At 52.7% G+C, this 23493-nt stretch overlaps 1 protein-coding gene across 1 annotated transcript in view; it reads right to left on the bottom strand.

Moving 5' to 3' along the window:
* Window positions 1-23493, bottom strand: part of LOC309795353 (uncharacterized protein) — a 33036-nt gene that overhangs the window by 511 nt on the left and 9032 nt on the right. The window contains exons 2-14 of the mRNA XM_082607632.1: window positions 20109-20199; window positions 17060-17160; window positions 11935-12167; window positions 10778-10925; window positions 10503-10658; window positions 8559-8673; window positions 8379-8449; window positions 7801-7935; window positions 4272-4445; window positions 3878-3938; window positions 3007-3161; window positions 2025-2167; window positions 94-185 (exon numbers count right to left, since the gene is read on the bottom strand). Of these exons, the coding sequence (XP_082463758.1) occupies window positions 94-185; window positions 2025-2167; window positions 3007-3161; window positions 3878-3938; window positions 4272-4445; window positions 7801-7935; window positions 8379-8449; window positions 8559-8673; window positions 10503-10658; window positions 10778-10925; window positions 11935-12167; window positions 17060-17160; window positions 20109-20199 (1675 nt within the window). The remainder of the gene's footprint in view (window positions 1-93; window positions 186-2024; window positions 2168-3006; window positions 3162-3877; window positions 3939-4271; window positions 4446-7800; window positions 7936-8378; window positions 8450-8558; window positions 8674-10502; window positions 10659-10777; window positions 10926-11934; window positions 12168-17059; window positions 17161-20108; window positions 20200-23493) is intronic.

Raw genomic sequence — 23493 nt, 5'->3', positions numbered from 1 at the left:
TGCGTCTCCCCACCTGGAGCGGCTGCTCCCAGGCCCAGCGCCATCCTTGCAGACCACCCTGCCGCTGGGGTCTCGGAGTTCTCAATGCCTTACCAGTCAGAGCCTCCTGGGCAAAGTACTTGACGTCCACGTCCTGGTCCTGGGTCAGCTTCTCTAGGATGGGCTTGACTTCGCTCTGTAGTGTGCTGGGAAGAGAAGAGGAGGGCAAGGGGTCAGCCAGGTGGGGCCGGGGGCACGAGGTGTGCACAGACAGACACACAACTGAATTAAGAGTCTCAGGGGCCAGAGAAACAGTTACTTTGAAGGTTGAAAGTCTGATAAACCAGGACAGAGGCCTCTGGGGCCCAGAACAGGTACAGGGAGGTCAGACGGTGTGGAAAAGTGGAATCCAGAACCCACAAGTCTTTGAGCCTTGGCAATCGGTACCTCCCATTCATTTAACATACTAATGAGGCCTACTGCATATTAGATGTGAACACAGTGGAAAATCCAACCCTCTTGATTCTCACCCACGTGGAGCCTGGGATGGAAGGAAGACACAGACCAAACTGATGAAGAGTAACCGGAGAGGCAAGCGCCAAAATGGAGGGACTTGGCCCTACAGGAGCCCAGGGAGGTAAGGGGCCCAGGGAAACGCATCTGCACCGACACTCGGTTGTCTGGGGAAACAAAGGTGGACTTCAGAGAGAAACTAAAGGTATGAAGCTGTGTCGTGGACAGAGACAGAAGTCAGAGGTGCAGGTGTCACATGTCCCCTTCCAGTTGACAGAGCTCCCCCCCCAATATAACCACTTTTCTCATTTCCATCACCTACATGCCCCTTCATCCATTTTTGAAGTTGATATGAATGGAATCCCAGGATAGGTTTTCTTGGGCCTGGCTTCTCACGCAGGTGAGTCTCTGAGAGTCACCTAGGTCGCTGCGTACAGCAGGAAGGAGGCTTTTTATTGCTAAATACAGTCTCCTACCATATGAATAAACCTCAACTTACCCACTATACTGTCGATGGGCACTTGTGCTGTTTCCACTCCATGGTTAATACGAATAAAGCTACCATGAACATTCTTTTGTTAGAAACAAGCACTCCTTTCTCTCGGATATACACCCGGGAGAGGATACACCCGGGAGAGGACACGCCAGCTCATGGGGTGTACGTCTAATTAGCTTCACTCAACTCTACCAATTTTCAATGATTAGGCCCATTTATTGTTTACAGCCCCACCGGCAAGATATGAGGGTTCCAGCCGTCTACCGACACCAGAGTGTCCTTCCCCGACACTGGGCCACTGAGCTTTCGTGTCGTCATTCTGGCAGAGCGAGCTATCCCCACCGAACTGCAGTAGCAGCTGCTGCGGTATACACGAGGGTCTGTGTCTGTGCCCTCAATTCTGTGCCACTGAGCTATTCGAAGATTATTGTGCCAACACCTCACGTTCTAATTACTGTGGCATCATAGTTAAGTCTTGGTATCTGGTAGCATAAGTCTTCCCACTCTGTTATTCTTTAGGACCGACTTGCTTATTCCAGATCTTTGCATGTTCACGTTAATTGCAGAATCTGCTTGTCAGTGTTTCAACAAAGAACCTGCTGAGATGAACTGAGATTATACTAAACTTATGGGTCTGGGGAACCACCCCATCCATGCATATTACGTATGTCTTCTTTAATTTCCCAAAGCAACATTTCATAGTTCTCACTAGAGGTATTACACATCTTTCATTAAGTTTATTACTTGGTATCTGATGGTGCTGGTGCAATTGTAAATTACACACACACACTTGTTAATTTTATTTTCCAATGATTTGCTGCTATTATATAGAACTGCCACCTTCTCAGCCCCTCCCACTATGTGAGGCAGGTCATGTGAATTCTCATTGTACGTTTGAAGAAACTAAGACCTCGCGGTCACAGAGCAAGCAAGCAGCAGTGCCGGGCCTCAAACCCTAAGCTCTGCCTTCAAAAGTCAAAGATTAAGATGCCCAAAACCAGCGCTGCTGGTGTGTGAAGGAGGGTCCAGGCCTCACCTGTTGTCCAGGATGGGCCCTATCTTCTGCAGGGACTTGGCCACATTGAAGCGGACATTGGCGACGGGGTCCCCAGCCATACGCAGCACTGTGGGCAGCATGTGCTTGGTGGTGATGTCCTGCCCACAGACCTCAGACAGCACCTGGAGGTAGTGAGGAGCAGAGGGTGACTACCCAAAGTGCATGGCTAACTCCCATTTCTCTCCCTTTCTGACCAGGCCACTCTGGTGACTGTCAGGCCAGAGGGTGAAGCTGAGCAACAGGGGGAGTTCTGAGCCCAGATTCGCCCACCCTGAGGGTAGTTTATTCTCTGGAAGCTCCCATTTCCCCTAACACCCTCCTAACACCACTGTCTCCCTGCCCTGCAAACCCCCAGTCCACACTGTCCCATCCTGTCTCCCCACCCTCAGACTTCCCTTCATCCTCTTGGGATGGGACTTGATTCCTGACCCCTGGGATCCCTTCCTCAGTGCAGTGGTCTCCAAAGTGAGGCATGGGAAGAAATTATCAGAACACTTAGTTATGTTAGTTTTGAAATCCTATCCTTTAATTTCTAGTTATGTGTATGGTTTATTTAAGTGATTAAATATAGCTAATATATGGCAGAGCTAGAATTAGAAAGCAGGTCTGATTCTATAAACTGCACATTTAACCATTATATCATAAATAGATATATACACAGTTTGTGGGGAAGGAGAGGGTGCTCAGAAAGGTTTGGCAATCACTGTTCCGAGAGGCCAAGTCTCCCTAGTCCTGGGCCTCCCACAACGTCAGGTCCCCACCCCCAGAGGCCCTGTGACTCTGACTGGGGAGCCCCAACCTCTGGCCTGCAGTTCCCCAAGGACTCACCCCTGCAACCCCAGATCCCATCACCTCCCCACCCCCAAGCCAGGCTTCTCCCCTGAGGACCCTCTGCCATTCCTCCTCTCCTAGGTACTCCCCATCCCTCAGGGACAGGCCAGAGGCAGGTGGGCATGCTCACATTGATGCAGAAGAGCGTAGTCATGCGGTGCAGGTAGTTGGGGTCCCCAGACATGGCCAAGACCTTGGGGATGATAGTAGCATGGGCCCACTCCTTCCCAAACTTCTCCACCAGTTTCTTCAGGTTGCTGGTGGCCGCCTCGCGGATGGCATAGACTGCAGAAGGATGAGGGACAGGGGGCGGTGATTCAGAGGTGAAGGACTGACTCGGGCGGGGAGTCACAGTCACACTCACTACTGCCTACCGAGCAGTCCTAGGTACCAGGCCACATACGAACCAATAAACTCCAAGAGAAAGAAAGGGCTTGCTGTGTGCTAAATGTAGGGTTTCCTTTCCACGCAGTACCTCCTGAAGAGCTCCAAGATACAGACGGGCACACTGAGGCTCCGAGAAGTGATTTGCCCAAGCAAATGATTTAGTACTTAGTACATGGAATGGAGCCTGCCTGTTACAGAAAAATGTTAACTTTTATTTTTGCCACTCTTAGTGAAAACAATGAGCAGTTCTCACAATGGCCTTCAAAGACTGGGATGAGAAGTCCCATGTTTCACAGAATGAGCATGGGCTCAAAGATGGCAAGTGACTTGCTTAAGCTTCAACAGCCAGGAGATGGGATTCAAACCCAGGCTGTCTGCTTGGTGGCCCTAGGATTCTTGACTGTAGCAGGCAGCCCCGGGGTGACCTGTTATGTCCGCCTCCGACCCCTGCACTTCTCTGGGACTCCAAAAAGCAAGGAGTTGGTCCACATGAGCATCTGACAGCATGGGAGAGTGACTCTAGCCTCCTCCCTCCCCCCACCTGCCCCAGACAACCCACCCCTGCCTTCCTCCTGGAGCCCCCATCTCCTCCCAGAGACACCAGAAGTACTCACCATGATCTACAAGCCAGGCCATGCACAAGGAGTTGAGTTTCTCATCAAAGAACTCCACCCCCTGCAGAAGACAAGGAAGTAAGGGATCATGGGAGACCGGGTAGTTTCCAGCAAACCTCAGGGAAACCACACCCACCCCAAGCAGCCGGGACACTGCTCAGCTTCACCTGAGGGGCTTCTCTCTCTCCTCTCTCTCATTTAATTCTATCCATCTTATAAAGGCCCTATTTCCTGTGCACCTTCCTCCAACTCCCCGGACAGTCCTCACACCTTCCACTGAGCCCTCACGGCCCCCAGGTCCACCGGCACAGCCCAGGACACACTGCACTGTGACTAGACTCCACCGTCCACCTCTCCCAGGGCAGCGTGCCTGGCACCAGGCCTCCGCACTCACCAGCTGTCCAGCCAGCAGAGGCATGTACTCAATGATGGCCAGCCGCACTCGCCACTTGGCATCCTCAGCCAGCTCCACAATGGCGGGAAGCAGGGACTGGGACAGCTGCCGGATGCCAATCACCTCGTTTACGCAGTCCAGGTTGGAGATGATGTTCAGCCGCACCTCCGGGCACTGAGGAGAGGACAGAAGGGTTCTGGGAGAAGGCCAACACACGCAGAACCCAGGGCAGGGTGCAAAGGGCTCAACCACACCGACCTCGTGGAATACACATCTCTGCAGGGCAGACTACCACCGCCCAAGCCCAGCTCCCGGCCCTGGGGACGCATTAAAAGCACACACAAAGCAAGCAACATGAATTATTAAATGGGACAGCTTTTCAAATCTCATCATAGAAGCACAAGAAATGTTTAGCCCTTTTGAAGAAGTTGCAGGCATCACAGTGCAAAAACACGGTGCCCTGGGAAAAACAGACAAGATACTAATCCCAGCTCTGCCATTTGCTAGCTGGGAGCCCTTTGGCAAGGGGCTTAACATTCCTGGATATCAATCTGTGACACAGAAACGTCCATCTAATCCCAAAGGGTGGTAGAGGCTACTGAACTGCCTGATCCACAAAGGGCTTGGCATGTGGGAGTTTATATTACTTTTATCATTTCTGTTGCTTTTACTCTTTTTGCTAGTCTTTGAGCTCTGTAAGGAGCACGTCTCATTTATCCTTATGTCTCCAGTACCCAGCAGAGTTTCTGGACCATAGTAGGTGCTCAATACATCAGCTGAAAGAAAAAAACGAAGGAATAAAGAAATATTTTTGAACAACTAGGTGACTACCAATATTATGAGCTCTGACTTAGAACACGTGCACATATGCGGGTATCCCCCACTTTTCATAAGTTCGCTTTACACCACTTTGAGTTTATGAAAAGACCTGCACTGGTGCCTGCTTTTGCTAACCAAAAGAAACCCAAAGAGGATTTTTGCTTTTACGAGAGAAAAAAACTGCTCCTTTGCTCTACACCATTTCGACTTATGACAGGTTCATGAGAACGCTCTATCTTAGGATAGCAGGGAAGTCTGTGCCCCCATCTGCTTCTAAAAACCTTTGAAGCAACTTTTAAGAAAAGGCACATAAACACAACTAATTCCTTGTCCAACATCATATATTCCTGGATGGCAGACACCACCGTTAATTTTTTCTACATCTCCCTCTGGGAGCTGTGGGGTAAGGAAGCAAACACTGAAACGAATCAGTGAACCAAATAAGCAAGTGTGCAGTAAAGGGTTAACTGGCCAGGTCTACGCTGTTCAAACTTGGCACATTCCAAAGGACTGGCCCTTGACCAGCTCCTGGGAGGTGATCTCTAAGCACCTGGACTATCCAACCTGATAAAAGGGTCTTTGTTTACCTGGGGGCCTTGGGCCATGCCAGATAGAGTATGCTAATTATGTGATTTATGGTGAGGACCTTGAGCCATGTGGCATCAACTTGACCTCTACAGGGGCTGGAGACAGAGTAACCTAAGGTCAGCCCCGCGAACGGCTCCATTCCATGCCTAGTGACCACCCCCCAGTAAAAGTCCTGGAACCCAAGGCTCGGCGAGCTTCCCTGGCTGGCAGCCTCCTCATGTGTTGTCACACGGTGGCGCTGGGAGAATTAAACGCACTATGTATAACTCCATTGGCAGAAGATAACTGGAAACTGGCGCCTGGTCTCATGCACCTTCTTCCTTTGCTGCTATTAATCTGTATCCTTTCACTGTAATCAACAGTGACCATGAGTATAACAGCTTTTCTGAGGTCCGAAGGTTGTTCAGGCAAATCACTGGAGCTAAGGGTGGCCATGGGGACTAAGACCCAGCACGCAATGAAGAAGAGTAATGGCAACCGCTGAAAAGACAAGACAGCCTCAGTTGCCGGCTCCAAAGTGAGATTTCCCAAAAGGCCTCTCCACAAATCCTTTGAGAAAAGCACGTTAAGTCCTGCTTTTCAAAAATAATAGCCTCCTTTAGGAATGAAAGACAGCCAATTTCCTACTACCTAGTCTAAGAACTGAAGACGACTGACTCTCAGAGCCAACACAACTTCCCCCTCCCCTTCACTGGATTAATGTGTTTCTTCCTAAAGCCCAGGATACTCAGGGAGATGGAGAGGGAAGGAACCGGCCCAGGGCTCATCAGCTTGTTAGTTTCACTCTTTTTCTGTTACAGTCCTTTGAATCTTCCACTAGATATAGCTGCTGCGAATGTTCATGAAACACCGTTTACATAAATAACACAGATGATTTAATTTTAAGTTTACTTATCTTTCTTAAAAGGACATTATATCCAATGATTATAAAAGCCTCAACTGTCATAATTGGGGGAGGGGTGTGCACAGCAGGGGACTCACCTGTGAAGAAATGAACTGTTACAATGTTCCCTCCAACTTCCTAGTGCACCGCCTATGTGTGCCCGTGTGTGTGTGTGTGTGTGGTGTATGCACGCTCGTGTGCATGTGCATGTATGTCAGGGTGAGGTCTCTGCGAACACAGAAGTTACACTAACGGGTCTCACACCAGCCTGTGGTATCACCATCTGCCCAGTCCCCACCAAGGCAAACAGCAGGGGGCCTGCGGGCCCCCAGGCCCCGGCACGGCCCCTCCTACCTCTCGAAACCAGCCGCACCTCTGCAGCCTCACCCCCCTCCCAGACTCCAGCAGCAGCCTCCGGTCTGGTCTCCCTGCGCCTCTTCAGGCTGCAGCACTTACATCTTCCTTCGACACGTCTCAGGGCTCCTTCCCAACACCCAGACCTGCTCCGCCTCCTCCACCTCAGGTTCAAGTCCACACTCCTGCCCTGGCTGTCACCCCATGGCCTCTCCAGCCATCGCGCGGTGCTCTCTCTCATCTTTTGTGCTTCAAGCCAAATAAATAGCTAGCTGAGGTCAGTCGCATGACTGGCTCTGGCCAGTGGGGTATGAATAGACAGGATGGGTGCCCTCTTTGGGGTCTTACTGTTGAGAGGACTGGGCCTGCTGCTGGTCGGTGCCCTCCCCCTTCAGCCACCTCAGACCCACAGAGTGCCAAGGTCAGCAGGGCCAACCCCCCAGTGTAGGTCCACCCCACCTCTGGACTGTTGTGAGAGAAATAATTCTCTTATTTAAGCCACTGTATTTTGGGGTCTCTATTACAGCATCTTAGCCTGAACTCTGATCATCATGAATGTATCACAGCACCTGTATGATCAGGGCATCATGGGACTGCCCGTCTGTCCCTCTCTACTGCCAGTCTCTGAAGGTCCTTGAGGCTCAAAAGTGTCTCGTTCTTTTTTTTCTCTTGGAATCCCTAGTGCCCAGGAAAAAAGGACTAGTACAGAATAAGGGCATGCAAAACAAATGCCTAATAAACAAATAAGCTAACGTGCAGTCCATCATGCCCACAAACATTCAACTCCTTGGCAACCTGGGTGTTTGCTGAAGATCCTGGCGAACCTGGGAAAGCAGCTGCCCCACCTGTCACAGCCAGAGCACAGAGCCTTCCCGGTGCCCTTACCTCATCCTTCAGCTGAGCCAGGAAGAGGGGCAGGAGGTGCTCGATAGTGTTGTCTTTGCCCAGGATGGGAGAGAGGCCCATGATGACTGAGGCCAGGGCCGACTTGACATGTTGGTTGGCGTCTGACACCAGCTCCTGGGAGGGAGAAGGAATGCGGGAGCCACAGGGTCAGTGGCCAAGAAGACTCCAACTCCTAAGAAGCCCTAGACACAGCCTACTCTCGCCATCCCAATCCAGGGCAGGCTTGGTGTGCACGGGGAATTGCAGGTCCGTATATGTCCGGCCTGCCTAGAGTTCAACGACCCCTGTTCCCAGCAGCTTTCACCCCAATCCCAGAGCTCTCTGGATGAGGAGATCCAGTGAGCTTCGAGGGGGAAGCACTCCCTGCCCCCACGTCCAGCCCTGAGCCCCAGATGCTGCCTGCACTCAGGGCCCCTAACTGCTCCAAACCCAAGACCGCCTGCTCCTGGAAGGCCGGGAACTCGGTTTGCATCTGGCTGCCACTAATGCCCAATCCCCATCCCTTCTTTCCAGAAGGCTCAGATCTGCTCTATTCCTCCCACCAAGTTCCCTGTTACCTTGATGCAGGGCAAGATCTGGGTCATGATCACATTCTCCCGACAGTCAGCTGAGAGGTTTTCACAGAATTCTGTGGGCAGGGAAAGGGAGGTGGCGGCAGGTAAGACCCGATGTCCTAGCTCTGCCTTCAGCCTCCCGGACACCCACCCGCTTACTGTGTCCTGGTTGCCAGCACCAACCTTTGACCTTGTGGGAGGCTGCGGCCCTCACCTCGGCCTCACAGTCTTTCATCAGGTTCTGGAAGGCAGGGACCAGGTCCGTCTTGGTGATCTCAGGCCCCACTGCTTTCTGGAGCTGCAGAAAGGGAAGGTCAGGGGGGTCAAAGGGCTTGGCAGGTATTCTAAATGAATGAGAACAAAATCAAAGATAAAGGCACCACGAATGGGGTAAAAACAGTCCCTGAAATCACTGCTGAGATGTAATGCCAGGGCCATGGGGGTGACCTCGGCCAAGTCTCGGAGCCTCTCTGAGCCTTGGTTTCCTTGCTGTACAGTGCCGAGTTGGGCTGGGTAGTGCAGTGGTCACGAGCATGGCTCTGGAGTCCAACTGCCTGGCTCAAATTCTTACTCTTACTTACCACCTGTACGACCCTGGGTGAGTCCCTGTACGTCTCTGGGCCTCTGTCTCCTCAAACCACGAGGGTACTTACTGCACAGTATTGTCTGCATTAGAAAGAACCACAGACCTCCTTCCTGTTCAGGCTATTCGGGGTTGGGTTTTCTGTTACGTGATCCAAAAACAGTCTAATGATGTGTGGTGGCTCTCACTTTTTGATTTAAATATTTCTGTGTTTTCTGAGATTGGTTACCAGAGCCCGCGTGACTTTTGTAATGAAGATGAAATACTAAATGTCAAGCAGGCACGCTAGGCCCTCCGCATCTCATGACACCAGGCAAGAACAGGCGCACAGGTCCTGCTGGCGTGCCGCTTCTGGAGGCCCGGGGGAGGCAGGGCGGTTCCTGACCAAGGGGAGAGGTGAGGACCCCGGGGGCCTGGTGCCCAGCTCTCCAGTGTCCCCTCGCCCCAAAGCCAGACCCACATGTCCTTGCTTGTACTTGCCCTCACCGCCCAGTGTCCGCTGCCCACGCCAGACACAGTCCCTACCCCAGCCCTCACCCACTCATCTTCCAGGACCTGCTTCCAGGCCCAGGAACACCCGCCAGCCCCGCACCTCTCACACGTCAACATTACACTTCCCTCTGTCTCAGCTGGCCTCCCCCTTCAGGCTGTCTGAAGGGGGAGGGATGTACTGATGTTCCCTGAAGGCCAGGGATGTACTGAACTCACCATACCCCAATGCCCAGCAAAGAGCTGGTGCTCAATAAACCTGCTTGTGCGATAAGCAAACTAAGATTTCTGTGGAAAGAGCACTGTCCTGGGACACGTGGCATCTTGTCCCTGTTCTGCCCGCCTGATGGTGTCACTGTGACCAGTCTAACCTCTGGGCTGTGTTATGGGGCTGAACTGTCTCTCCCCTGAAATTCATACACTGAAGTCCTAACACACTCCACACATCCCTGGAACCTCAGAATGTGACTGTACTTGAAGACAGGGTCTTTAAAGAAGTCATAAGGTAAAATAAGGTCATTAGGGTGAGCCCTAATCCAAAATGACTGAAGTCTTTATAAGAAGAAAGGAGATGAGAACACAGACACACAATTAAAGACACGGGGAGAAGAGAGCCATCTACAACCAAGGAAAGAAGTCTCAGAAAAACCACCCCTGCTGACACTTTGATTTTGGACTTCTAGCCTCCAGAACGGTGGGGAAATAAAGTACCACCCAGTCTGTGGTACTCGGCCACAGCAGCCCCAGCAAACAGACTATGTCTTCCCTTTTGTAAAAGGAGATAAAGTTCGATTAGGTCAGGAACACATACATGCTACCCTTTCTCTGCTCCTGTGGCTCTCTCCCACAGAACCTTAAGTTGGCTCAGAACCCTTCAATCAGGATTGGCAAGCGAAGTGAGATCCAAATGGATGATTACCGAGACCTTACCGCTTGACCACCCGATGATTCCCCTGGGCTTCACTAAATCCCAGCTCCTGTATGTGGCCCCTCCCCTTCGCCTGAGGCCTCAGTCTCCGCACCTGTGAGACGCTGCCAACAGCCCCCTCATGTACCTCTGTGAACTTGTCGGCCACCATGTATCGGACACGCCAGGACTTGTCCTCAGCAGCCTGGCGCAGGGTGGGCATCACCAGGGCCTCCAGATCCTCCTGGGGCAGGAGCTGGGCGATGTTCACACACGCCTCCACCGCTAGCAGCCGCACCGAGTCCTGAGGAGAGGATGGGAACAGGGAGAGTGCAGCAGAGGCCCCATCAGCCCTGGGACTCCCTTTCAGACTCAGGGTCCACCGGAGGGAGACAGAGGAGAGGGGTGTGGAGCAGACCCCACCTGCTCGTCAGAGGCCAGGTTGGAGAACATGGGGATGATCTCACTCTTGACGTTGTCCAGCTCCAGCACCTTGGCGAACTCCCCCAGCTTGGAGGCTGCGGCCCGCCGCACCATGGGGGTGTCATCTGAGCACAGGTTCCGGAAGTACCTGGGGGTTGGGATGGGGCTCAGGAGGAGGGATCCCTGGGATCCCAAGGCAGCAGGCAACACCATGGAGGGCGAGCACAGACGCTGTAGTCACGCAGTTCCTGGCTTTGCCTGGGTGACCCTAGGCGAGTGAAGGCCTCTGAATCTTCCCAGCCCTACACAATGGAGCTGATAACAGTACCTACCCTACAGGGTCGTTATGAGGGTTAAATGAGACAATGTGCATGGAACAATCAGCAGCCTTTCTGCACATAAGTCTACAGTGAATGGTAGGTACTGATTATATTATTATGACCACATAAAATTGCTTGGCTAAGGTGCTGGGCTGAGGCTACTCAAAGATTTTCCCTTCCGGCAGTGACTGCTCCAGTTAGAGATGCACGGAGGCACATGCAGCCCTCTAAGTGCCTGCAGGCAGCTGTAAACCAGTATTCTGGCAGGAGTGCTTGCTGGCTCAGGGCCTGGGCTGGCTGCTCAGTGGTTCAAGAAGATGGTGGATGGACACAAGTCCAGAGGGAGGGGAAACACACATTAATAGAAATGTTTAATCCAATTAAAAATATTTTCACTGGTTCTTCTGGAAGCCCAGTCTTACATGCAAGCAATTCCCTGGGGTATCAAGCCAAAGGGGAGAAGGGTAGTGGAGGAGGCAGCCTCCTGTATGCCAAGTGGAAACAGGCCTAAGATAGCATCACACATCACTTGTTGAGTGCTTCTGTGTACCAGATTCTGTTCTAAGCATTTTGTATGTAGTAATTCTTTTAAATCCTCACAATAACCAATGGGAGGAAGAACCATCATCATCTCCACTTCCTAAATGACCAAGAGGCAGCGCCTGGGTTCACACCCAGCTGTGTCCAGACACCACGTCTCTGAGGGGTGGGCAGAGCGAAGTGGGGGGCTGGAAGAGCTCCGGGGCCTTTGGGCTCTGGATGGGCCTAGAGGGGGCCGAGGCTTGAGAGGAGGGGACCAAGCAGAGGGAGGAGGCTGGGTCTTGCCAGGGGACTCACTGTCGAAGTTCCGCCTTGACGGCACTGGACACGCGGGGGTAGCAGACGGAGAAGAGGCCGCAGGCCGACGTGCGGGAGGTGAACCAGTCGCCGCCCGCCAGCCGCTTCACGAGCGGCACGAAGTGGGCCTCAAGGTCGGAGGGCGAGTGCTCGTGCGAGATGGCCCGCAGGGACTCCACCGCCTTGTCCCGCACCACGGTTTCCTCCACCGTGGCCAGCGACTCCAGGGGTGGCTGGGGGCAGAACACGAGGTCACCGCCCAGCTCCCTCCCCCTGCCCCACCCACACTGCTCAGCTCCTCCAACAGGCCTTCCCTGAGCCCCAAGCCAGCCTGCCTTCCCTGAAGAACCTCTTTCACAGGTCCCTGAAGGCGCTTCAGTGGGGTCCACACACCTCAAAACTACACACGTCACTTTCTGAGGAGAGGGCTGCAACTGTCATCAGCTTCTCAAAGTGCAGGAATCATCACTGACGTGGACTGGAACATCTATTTACTACGTGTTCTGAGCAGGGCCACACCTCTAGGGGGCACTGGTTCTAACTCACTGAATCCTATGAAGCAGGTCCTATGAAGAGGAAACTGAGGCACAGACAGGCTAAATAGCTTGCCCAAGCATAACAGCCACAAGTCAGGATCTAAACCGGGCCAGCTGGCTCCAGAACCTCCAAAGGGCTGAAAAGCAAAGGTGTGGTTTCTGACAGGCAATTGCATCAGGATCTCACAATACTGGGGGACTCTGAGGCTCGTGCCTCTCACTGGTTTGTTACTGTGAGGCCTGGAATGATCACGTTCTTTTATGGACATCTGACTGGCTCACCACCGTGTCCCCCGACCCCAGCAGACCTCTTGGCACAGGGCAGGAACTCGGGAATTACTGACCTAATGAAGGGAGACTCAATTTACTCTAATCTGTTCAAACAAAGATGTGGAGGTCTGTGGTCTGAAGTCAAACCTGCCCTGACAGGTAAAGAAAGTAGAAAGAAATGATAAATGGAAACGCTTCCAGGGCCCATGCAGGAAACAGAAGTGAAGCAATGGGCAAAGGTGACAGGTCGGGACAACTGAGGCAGAGACTGGGGCAAACTGGAGAACATACAGTCTAGGGAGTACAGCCGCTTTCCAGCTCTGTCAGCTGTCACCACGGGGAAACATGGCTGGTAAAAGCAAATCTGGTTTCCCAAAAGCAGCCAAAAGGGGCAGGTTCTTATCTGTGAAAAAAACCTCATTTAACACATGCTCCAACATGGATGAACCTTGAAGACATTATGCTAAATGAAATTAGCCAGTCGCAAAAGACTCCATACTGAATGACTCCTTTATGTGGGGTGTCCAGAGCGCAGGCACGCCTCGTTTTACTGTGCTTCACTTTACTGCACTTTGCAGATACGGCACTGTTTTACAAACTGAAGGTCTGTGGCGTCTACCAACTCCATCAACGTCACTTTTCCAACAGCATTTGCTCACTTCAAGTCTGTGTCACATTCTGGTAATTCTCCCAATATTTCAGACTTGTTCATTAGTAATGTATTTGTTATGGTGACCTGCGATCAGTGACCTTTGATGTTACTATTGCAAAAAGACTACAACTCGCTGAAGGCTCGGATGATGGTTAGTATTTTTTAGCAAGAAAGTATTAACTAAGGTCTATGTACCTTTTTTTGACAGAATGCTATTGCACATTTAATAGACTACAGTAAAGTGTAACCATAACTTTTATATGTACTAGGAAACAAAAAAATTCATGTGACTCGTTTTATTGCAATATTCACTTTACTATGGTAGTCTGGGACCAAGCCTACAATATCTCTGAGGTATGTCTGTAGTCAGATTCACAGAGACAGAAAGTGGAATGGTGGTTGCTGGGGGTGGGGTAAGGAGCTTGGGGGTCACTGGTTAACGAGTACAGAGTTTCTTTGGGGAAGACGAGAAAGTTCTGGAGATGAATGGTAGTGATGGCTGCACCACAACGTGAATGTACTTAACATCATGGAAGAGTACACTTAAAAATGGTTAAAATGGTAAATGTTATTTATAATTTACCATGATAAAAAAAATCAAAGACAGAATTTTTAAAAACTCATTTTAAAAAGGTGGCAATGGGGGCTTCCCTGGTGGCACAGTGGTTAAGAATCCACCTGCCAATGCAGGGGACACAGGTTCGAGCCCTGGTCCGGGAAGATGCCACATGCCGCGGAGCAACTAAGCCTGTGTGCCACAACTACTGAGCCGGCGCTCTAGAGCCGGTGAGCCACAACTACTGAGCCCACGTGCCACAACTACTGAAGCCCACGCGCCTAGAGCCCGTGCTCCGCAACAGGAGAGGCCACTGCAATGAGAGGCCCGCGCACCACGGCGCAGAGTGGCTCGCGCTCTCCACAGCTGGAGAGGGCCTCCGTGCAATGGCGGGGACCCAACACAGCCATGGGAGGGAGGGGGCAATGATTCAAAAGGAAAACATAAAGCCACGTCTGCCCGGGGACCCTCAGTGTGCGGCCTGTGTCACAGGGACACGCTAGCGTAGGGCTCTGGGTGCAGGGCCGGCTCACAGGGGTGCGGCTGCAGGTGTGGTGTCACTGCAGGGAGCGGGCTCCTCCTATTTCCTTGTTTTCCCACCGCCCAGGCTGGCACACGGGAGGCACTCAATCTTCCATTTAGAGCCCCTCAGTAAATACTGAGTAAGAATTGATTAATACTCAGCAAGTGACTGTAAGTGGAACCTATGGTAACCTGTCACGATCACAGAGGCCTGGGGCCCAAGGCTAAGCAGTAGCTACATCACCCAAGGGTCTCTGCCCCAGTGGGTTCCTGCAGGGACAGGTTCTCACAGTGTGGTTCCCAGACCCCCCACAGCAGGACCACCCAGGAGGCCTCTCCCAGCGCAGACCTGAGGAGTCAGACTCTGGGGGCAGGGCCCGGGAAGGCGCACACTGAGGGAGCCCCAAATGGTGCTCCTGCATAACCAAGACCCACTGCCATGAGGCCTCTGTGTGATGGAGGGTGGGGCTCTCAAACCTGGGGAGGGGGAAAGGCGCGAACCTCCTAAAATCATCTCTGCTCGTTTGACGAGGGGGTCTGGAGTTTCCATCTAAGGGACCCATGATTCCAAAAGGGTTAAGAGCTGCTGATACAGAAGTAATCCTCACACTATAGCTACACGGATCTCTGTGAAATTCCATCTCACTCACACCGCAGAGCACGAGGGCCGGGATCGGGTGTGACCCACCTCTGGGTTCCCGGAGCCCACAGTCCTTGCTCATGTTCATGGAATGAACAGCTTGCAAAAGAGGCATTTCCCGTAACTTGTCAAATCCACCTCCTCCAGGAGCTCCTCCTCAACGGCTCCCCCACCCCATCTAACCCAGGTCAGCCGCCTCTTCTGGGTTCTACGGGTCCCTGGTTTCCCTTTCTTCCAGCGCGGACCAGCCTGTGGGGCCACCAGGAGCCTCTGCAGACGGCACAGAGGAGCGGTAGCGGCAGCGAGCTGGGGGCCTGGGTTCAAATCCCGGCTCTGCTGCTTCCCAGCTTGTGCCTCGGTTTCCTCATCCGTGAAGTGACACCAGCACAAGCCCCACAGGGTCGCTGCAGGACACAATGGGTTACTGTACATAAGGCACTCAGAACACACGCTGCAGGTGCTGAGTGGGCTGAAGCTATTCTGACCTGACTTGCCTGCGGGTTCCCAGTGTGGCCTGGCCCAGAGGATCCTCACGGATACCAGTTCCAGAGGTCACACATGACTGCTCCCCAAACAGAAGCACGGGATGACAGGGGTTCCCCTCATTGGGAATGATCAGTGGAAGACCCTGACTCGGCAGGGGAAGGAAGCCAGGTTCCAGCCTTTTGTCTGCAGGCCTGTGGCTCTGGTTGAAGCTGTGGGGTACTCAACAGTGTTCTCTGCTCCTGAGTCCTCTGAGAAGCTGCTGAAAGCTATTAATTCTCTCCTCAGAAAGACTGATAAACACCAGGGGCTGCAGATAGTTCCACGGAGTTCAAGGGACCCCTTTCAGTAGGTCCAGGGACCTCATCACGTTCCTGGTGTTAAGCAGTCCTGTTCTGTATAAAATGTATGAAATGATCTCATTCTCATACAATTTTCTGTGCGTACATATACAATTATACATGTGCACTCCGATGAGAGGCAGGATACCAGAATCTAATGATAATTATCACAGTTTCTTAGAGTTAATGCTTAATGCATGTTTGGAAGAAAACAAATGACCATATCTGCTCCAATCCAAGACCCCAATAAGGAGCACATTATTTCACACACCACTAAGAGGAACAAAGCCTGCTGACAGTAACTGTAAAACACGGTCAAGTGCAGATGCCAGGGTATGATAACATGTCCTCAGGAACCACGGAAGAATTACTGGGAGGACAACAACGGAGGCAGAGCTGTTCCCCGGCTCTGAACAACAGTGAGAACCGAGCAGCCTCCAAGGGGCTTGCAACCCAGGTCCAGGACTGGAGCACTTCCTCCCTCCTCTTCTCCCAAACAGCAGTTACTACCAGTATCTGACCACCTCTGTCCCCAGCCATCACCCAGCACAGGGTCACACAGGCAGGCAGTGGGTGGACACACCTGGAACCCCAGCTCCGCCACTCGCCAGCCGTGCGACCTTCGACGCTGAACCTCGGTGCTCCAGGCGGCTGTCTCTACCCCAAAGGGTGGACACGACCTCTCAAAATACGGCACTAATGACAACGGAGCTAAGATCTGTGAGTACTTACTACATGCCAAGTACTGTGCTAAGGGCTTCTTGAGTCGATTCTCAAGGTACGTTTTAATGACTCGAGGTTAAGTAACTTACAGGTCACACAGCAACCAGTGGGAGAACCCAGCCTGGCTCCAAACTGAAAGCCTCACGCACAGAGTGCTGGTGGGGCCTGGCGCTGGTCAGGCACGCCCGGTCAACGGTCAGGAGGACACCCGCGTTTTCGTGCTGATGTATTAAATGTCACTGCTGACTTGCCAGATTAAAGTGAATGTCCAAGGCCCATCTTCTATTCCGAGAAGTTGACCCCAGCCTCTCCTGCACTCTCCCCTCCCCGCCCTGGCTGCCAGGACCATGGGTCTGACCCCGCCAGGGGCAGGCAGGGGCCTTCCCCACCTTCCAGACTCACCAGCAGGCAGTGCACGTACTCAGGGCCTCCGACCAGAGTGGTGAAGGTGCCCAGCTGTTCCGCCAGGGCCAAGAGGACCTCATCCTCATCGTAGATGGTGTCTGTGGGACAAGACAGACTGGGTTAGAGTTCCACCCCAAGTACGACCCCACCCTTCAGTTACCCAAGCTGGGAACGAGCAGGCTCCACTCTGCTTCCTCAAACTGGCAGCCACCCTCCACCTGGGTGGGCAGAGATGAAGGCAGAGGCTGGGGGCAGCTGACAGAGTGCCTGTGACTAGGTGTGGGACACTGGGGGAGTGAGACCACCTCGCTGCAGCCCGGTTTCCACACCTGGAAAATGGTGCCAATCACCTCCACTGCAGTGACGGCCGGACTGAGGAGCAAACGCGACCATGTGTGTGAGCGCAGAGCCCGGTACACGGGAGCTCTTTCTGCTTCTACGCTCGGCACTGTTCCCTCTGCCAGGAACTTCGCTCCCTTCAGCCTGAGAAAGTCTTCTCTGTCCTTCGACACTTGGTTTAGTTACCGCTTCCTGGAAGATTTCCAGGATGCCACCCAGACAGGTCAGGTCCCTCCTCCAGGCTCACTGCCCGACCAGGCCACCCTTATCAGAGACCTCACCACGGGCTACGACCCTCGAGTCCAGGACTGGCTCCTCTCTGTGCCCCAGCTTCTGCCAGAGGTAAGCACAGCGGGCACTCCATCTGCTCAACTTTGCTGAAAGAAGGGACGATTGTGCGCGGAGAGAACTGCTCTGTCCCGACACCTAAATCCAAAGGCCCTTCTCAAGCTCCACCCTCCCTTCGCTGAGGCGACGGGAACGACGACGGCAGAAGACGCCAGCATCCCCAGCGTCCAGGCTGGCATCTCAGCTCCCCGAGTTTACGTGAGGCATGTGCCCATCCCGTGGTAGGTTCAGATCCTGCTCTATCGTTGGCTGCGTGTGTGGCAACTCACTTGGCCTGAGACTCTCTTCTCATCCCCCAAATCACAACAACAGCGTTGTTCTGAGACTGAAGGGAAGTAACTGCTTTCTGTGAAGAGCTCAGCGTGGGGCTCAGCACGAGAGTCAGTGCTTTAGTAAACTCTGGCCGGCGTGGCTCTGGCGTGTCCTGCTCTCAGGCTCCCTCCCAGCCTCGGTTTTGCCGGCTCCCCCTGTGGACAGTTCAGATCACCCTCCCTGTTCTGTTCCTTTCCTGGAGACCTTAAGGACATCCTCAACTCGTACTCAACTCAACTCAACCTCCAGTCCAGACTCCTTGGCCAAGCTGCATCCCTGAAAGCCAAATATACGGGAACTGCCAGTACCTCAGATCTCCACCCTTCCCACCTCTACACAACTGCCCTCCCGGCCTCTCTGGCCCAGACCTCTCAACCTCCACCCTAACGTTGCCCCTGCGTCTCTCCCTGCGCCCTCAACATGCAAAGCGCCACATTCAATCCTGGCTCCGTCTGCCGTTCACTCCTGCCGGCTTCCCTCCCAGGCAGCCTCCCCGCCACCTCCACCAAAAAACTACCAGCAGCACGTGCTGCGTGGAGCACCAGATCCTCCAGCCACCCTGTGAGTTAGGGCCTGCTTTATCCCCCTCTGCAGAGAAGGGAGCTGAGGCTGGGAGAGGTGGAATGGCTTAGCCAGGTGTGCCCAGCAGGTTGGTGGCACAGCTGGGTTTCAAACCCAGGTCCTTCCAACTCTTTTCTCTACAACTTTTTGGCCACTGCTTTACACTGCCGTACGACACTCCCTGTACCCCTTGCCCCCGAGGCCATCCGGGCCTCAGTGTTCTAAAGCCTTCAAGTCTCTCCAACAGTTCACCAGTGGAAGCCACTGGTTTGAGGTCATCTGCTCAATGTCATGTGTGCAGATGCCTCCTCCCCATGTGGTGTTCAGAGGCAGACACCCCTGAGCTCCTCAGTCATCAGCTGTGACTGTGGGCAAGTCCCTGCACATCCCCTCAAGCCTCAACTCCCCCAGTGTGAAATGAGAGGGTGAGACTCCCTGCCTCCCTCCCGCCCCCCAGCACCATCACTAGGCCCCAGTGAGAGGATCAGAGATGAAAGAGCTTCACTAGAGACGAAGCACAGCTAACTCTGAGCCTTTACTGGCAATTTTAATTAGTGTGAGGTACGAAGTCATAATAGGAATGACGGGAACAGAGGATTTACCATTAACCGGTGATCCAGTCTGTGTCAGACATTGGGTCACGCGCTTTAAGTACATCTGCACAGACAGGAGAGCGCAGCAACAGTGTAATCGCTAACACCTGAGCAGCACTTACGTGGGATCTTACTTCATCTGCATATTAGGCCGTACTATTAATGCCCTTGTCACACATGAAGAATCGGAGGCGGGCAGATATGAAATACCTCGCCCGAGGTCACACAGCTAGAAAGTGGCAGAGCTAGCACTTGAGCCCAGGTAGTTGGGACCCAAGTCTGTGCTATGAGTCATTAACCAACACTGTCGAGTTTGGAGCCAGCGTGACTTGATAAATATCCCCTCTGGAGCACCTCCTAACTGTAGGACCAAATAAGTTACCTCATCTCTCCATGCCTCGGTTTCCTCATCTATAAAATGGGGGCAGCAGTCTTACCTACCTTAAGGAGCTACTGTGAGATTAACTTGGACAACGATGGTGCTGTACATTTACTGAGCACAGCTCTATGTGAACGAACTCAATCCTCACAAGAAAGGGTTTAGAACACCACCTGGCACGTTAGGTATATATACAGTAAGTGTTAGCTGTTACTGTTATTATTTAATGTTCACGTCAATGCTACATCACATGTCGACTATGCCCATTTTACACATAAGAACTCTATGGAACAGTGAAGTAACTCACCTGAAGTCACCAGCTTCTAACTACTGGAGCTTCGATTCAAACCTGGCTCTATCTGCCTCCAGAGCGCTTTTCACCAGTCCCTGCCCCAGCCCCAGCCCCCAGCACACGGCACTTACAAACAGCTTGTTAACTCCAGAGGGGCCTCTCTTACCTGGCAGGAACCACCCCGGGAGCCCCCAGCCGACCTGGGCCCCAGGAGGACCGTACCTGTGAGGAAGGGTAGAAGCTCACTGCGGGTCCTTTCGACGCCAAGGGCCAAGGCGATGGTGGACAGCTTCTTGATGCTGTTGAGGCGAAGCTGATGATGGAACAAGAAGAGGAAGGGAGAATGTTAGCAAGCCCAGACTTAAGGGAGTCTGACACCCCTGGACCCAGTCAGCCCCTGGAAGTCTTGCTAAGCATGTGTGGGGTGCTGAGTAATAACCTGGCAAGTCTACCAAGTCCCTCTGTGACCTTGAGTCATTCAATTACAATGGCAGTGGCAGCCTCAGCAAAAGCATCCGTCGGGTCTCACTGAGCCAACGCCCCTCGTGGCACTTTCGAGGACCACTCCGTCCGACACTGTGCCCGCCTCCCCGTCCCCGCCCTCCTGCTTTTGCCCCCTCCTGCGCTCAGCAAGGCTAACACACTGAGCCTTGGACTCTAACAGCGGTAGCCACGTCCCCAGCTTACTCTGGGCCCAGGCCCAGCCCAAGCGCTCACTTGCACTGTCTCATTTAACTCTCACGACAAGCAGAGGGTTACAAGCCCTGCCCCAGAGAAGAGGAAACGGGCTCAGGGAATGAAAGTCCTTTCCAAGGGTCACACAGCTCAGATGGTGTAGAGCGGGATTGTAACCAGGACTGTTGGCTAACAGTGACAACAGAACAAACAATACTATAATGGCGGGCAGCCACCAGAAGCTCGGCAGAGGCTCAGACAGCTCTTCTCACAGCCTCTCGAAGGAACCAACACTACTGACCCCTTGATCTCAGACTTCCGGCCTCCAGAACTGAGAGAGAACACTCTTGGCTGTTTTAAGCCACCAAAGATGTGATGCTTTGCTGTGGTGGCCCTCGGAATCTCGCACAGTCCGCTGACACACAGCGGGTCTCAGGCTCAGCCTGTCGGGGTTAGGACCTCACTTGATCCTCTCGTCCCCGGGAGCAGGACTAGCGCCAAATTTCCACCACGATGGAGGCACAGAAAGCTGCCTGAGCGAGCACTGAGACCCAGCCCCAGCTGCTGCCGTCTGACTGGGAAACCTCTCCTCCTCTGTCTCCATCCTGACCACAGGGCCGCTCCTGCCAAGGCCCCAGGGCTGCGGCCGAACGCAGTGAGCTCATGTGTGTGAGTGGAAGGCGACGCCCTCAAGGGTGAGGAAGCCGCGCCAGGCCAAGCGGGGATCCTCCTCCCGGAAGGAAGGAAAGAATAGGAGGGACCAGGTCAAGGAGAGCAGCCAGGGCTCCCCCAGCCCATTCTCTCCCAGGCCCCACGCAGCTGCGAAGAGGTCTGCAGGTGACTGGCGTCCTGCATCCCCTCTGGTTTAAGGCGTTAAGACTCTCTGTGGGAATCACAAGGATGAGAACCTCAAGAAATGCTATGGTGGCCTCACCTCAGAAAAACACACACACCGCACTTTTCATACGACGTCACTGGGTTTTGGAGCACCTGGGCTTGAGATATTCCAAGCACTCACCATCCTGGTAGTAAAAGGATCTTCAGATTAAGTACTACAAGGCCTGCATCTTATTTTTAGCCCCAAATTAAATGTATATAAAGACAGACCTATAGAAACAGATAAACAACTAAATGTGGTGCACAGGACGCTCAGTGAACCTGAGAGGTAAGCACACAGGTGCTCACTGCACCAGTCCAGAGGTGGGCAGACGTTCTGTAAATCGCCAGGGAGTATTTTCAGCTTTGCAGGCCACTCGGTCTCTATCTCAACTACTCAACTGTGTCTCCGTAGCACAAAAGCAGCCAAAGATGTAAGCAAGTGGGCATGACTGCATTCCAATAAAGCCACACCTGCAAGGCCGCGTGCGGGGCAGAACCTGGCCCACAGGCTGCAGTGTGCTGGCCCTTGTGTTAGGCCTTTGACGTTCTGTACGTTTGAAGTTTTCCTCAAGAGTACATCAGAGTAAGTATGGACTCAGTTGCCTGTTTCTCTGTCACCTCCAAGTTGAATCTCTGTGTTCTTCTCTCAGCCGGGCTACATGCAAAAGTACACGTGGGCCAGGGCACAGGATGCTGGCAGGGGATAATCATAATGACAGTAACAACAGCCACTAGCATTTATTGATTGCTTACTGTGTGCTTGGCAGCATTCCAGTGCTTGACACGGATAATGAACACATTCACTCCTTAGAACTGTGCTCTGAGGTGGGTACTGTTCCTAGAATCCTCCCTTTTAAAGGTGAGCACGCTGATGTGCAGAGAAGCTGTCACTTGGTGGAAAGGGGCAGAGCCATGCCCAGAAGCCAGATGCCCTGATCTTATTAAGCTCAACATCACACTGTCACTGAGGAACGACGCCCAGGGACCCGGCCCAGGAGAGTCAGGCCGACTCTGGCGTGGTGGAGAGCCCGCTTCCCTCCACTGCCGTCTCTGGAGATCCTGCTTTGGGTTTTAAGAGCAGCTGCTGGTTTCTTCAGTATAAATGGCACCGTGAACGCTTAAGAAAGGCAGCAACAGGGCGGGCTTCAGATACACTATCTGGGTTCAAGGCTAAGTTGATTTTCACATTAGCTGTGGGACCTTGGGCCACTCTTTGTACCTTTTTGAGCTCAATTTTCTCATCTGTGAAATGGGGGCCTGTAATAATACCTATCCTTTGTACTTTGTGAGTACAAAGTGACACGATACTGGGAACAGCCTCGCACCAGAGGGAGATGAATAGTGGCAGCTATGGCAACCCTGCTCGGTTGACAGCACCCTGATTTTCGTCCACGTGCAGCAGCTGGCCAGCTGGCCACCGACGTCTCTTTTCCCTTCTCTCAGTGACACAGTAATAATGACAAACATTTCCTTGGTACTCACTATGGGCCAGTAGTGTTCTAGGTGCCAAGGTTCTCACTCATTTGACCCTCACAACCGTGAGGTAAACACAGGATCACCCATCTTGGGGCAGGAAAAACAAAACCTCACACAGCTCTCAGGTGGCAAGACGTGAACCCCAGCCACTTGGCTCTGAGCCAATACTCTCAATGCATATTTCCGTTTTACGGTGTTTTTCAGTTGGGGGTGCACTGTGAAGCCCTTGGCAGGTTTTTAAATGATCACAATTTTGAAACAGAGGTGAGCGTAAACAGCACTAGAAGTATTTGCAGCAGCTGGAATGAGCTCTGAGGAGTTATGATTACCACTGATGACAGAGTCATAGGTTCTGCCAACACTACAGTACGCTATAATACACTGTCATGTATAAATATAATCCATAATAGAAGAGAAGCTAAATTTGAGTTAGGGATTGGTGACAATAAAGTTGTTATTTTTCTCATCCAAATTCTTGGACCTGCCCTGAATGCCAGATGGGCCCCAGGTTAAGAGCTCCTGCACTGGGCTATAACCTCTGGTTTTCACCTGTGCACATGAACCCTTGGCGAAGATA

The sequence above is a fragment of the Mesoplodon mirus genome, assembly GCF_964341445.2.
Source record: "Mesoplodon mirus genome assembly, chromosome: 19".
NCBI lineage: Eukaryota > Metazoa > Chordata > Mammalia > Artiodactyla > Ziphiidae > Mesoplodon > Mesoplodon mirus.
The sequence above is the reverse complement of the archived record's forward strand: the minus strand, read 5'-3'. Positions and strand labels throughout refer to the sequence as shown.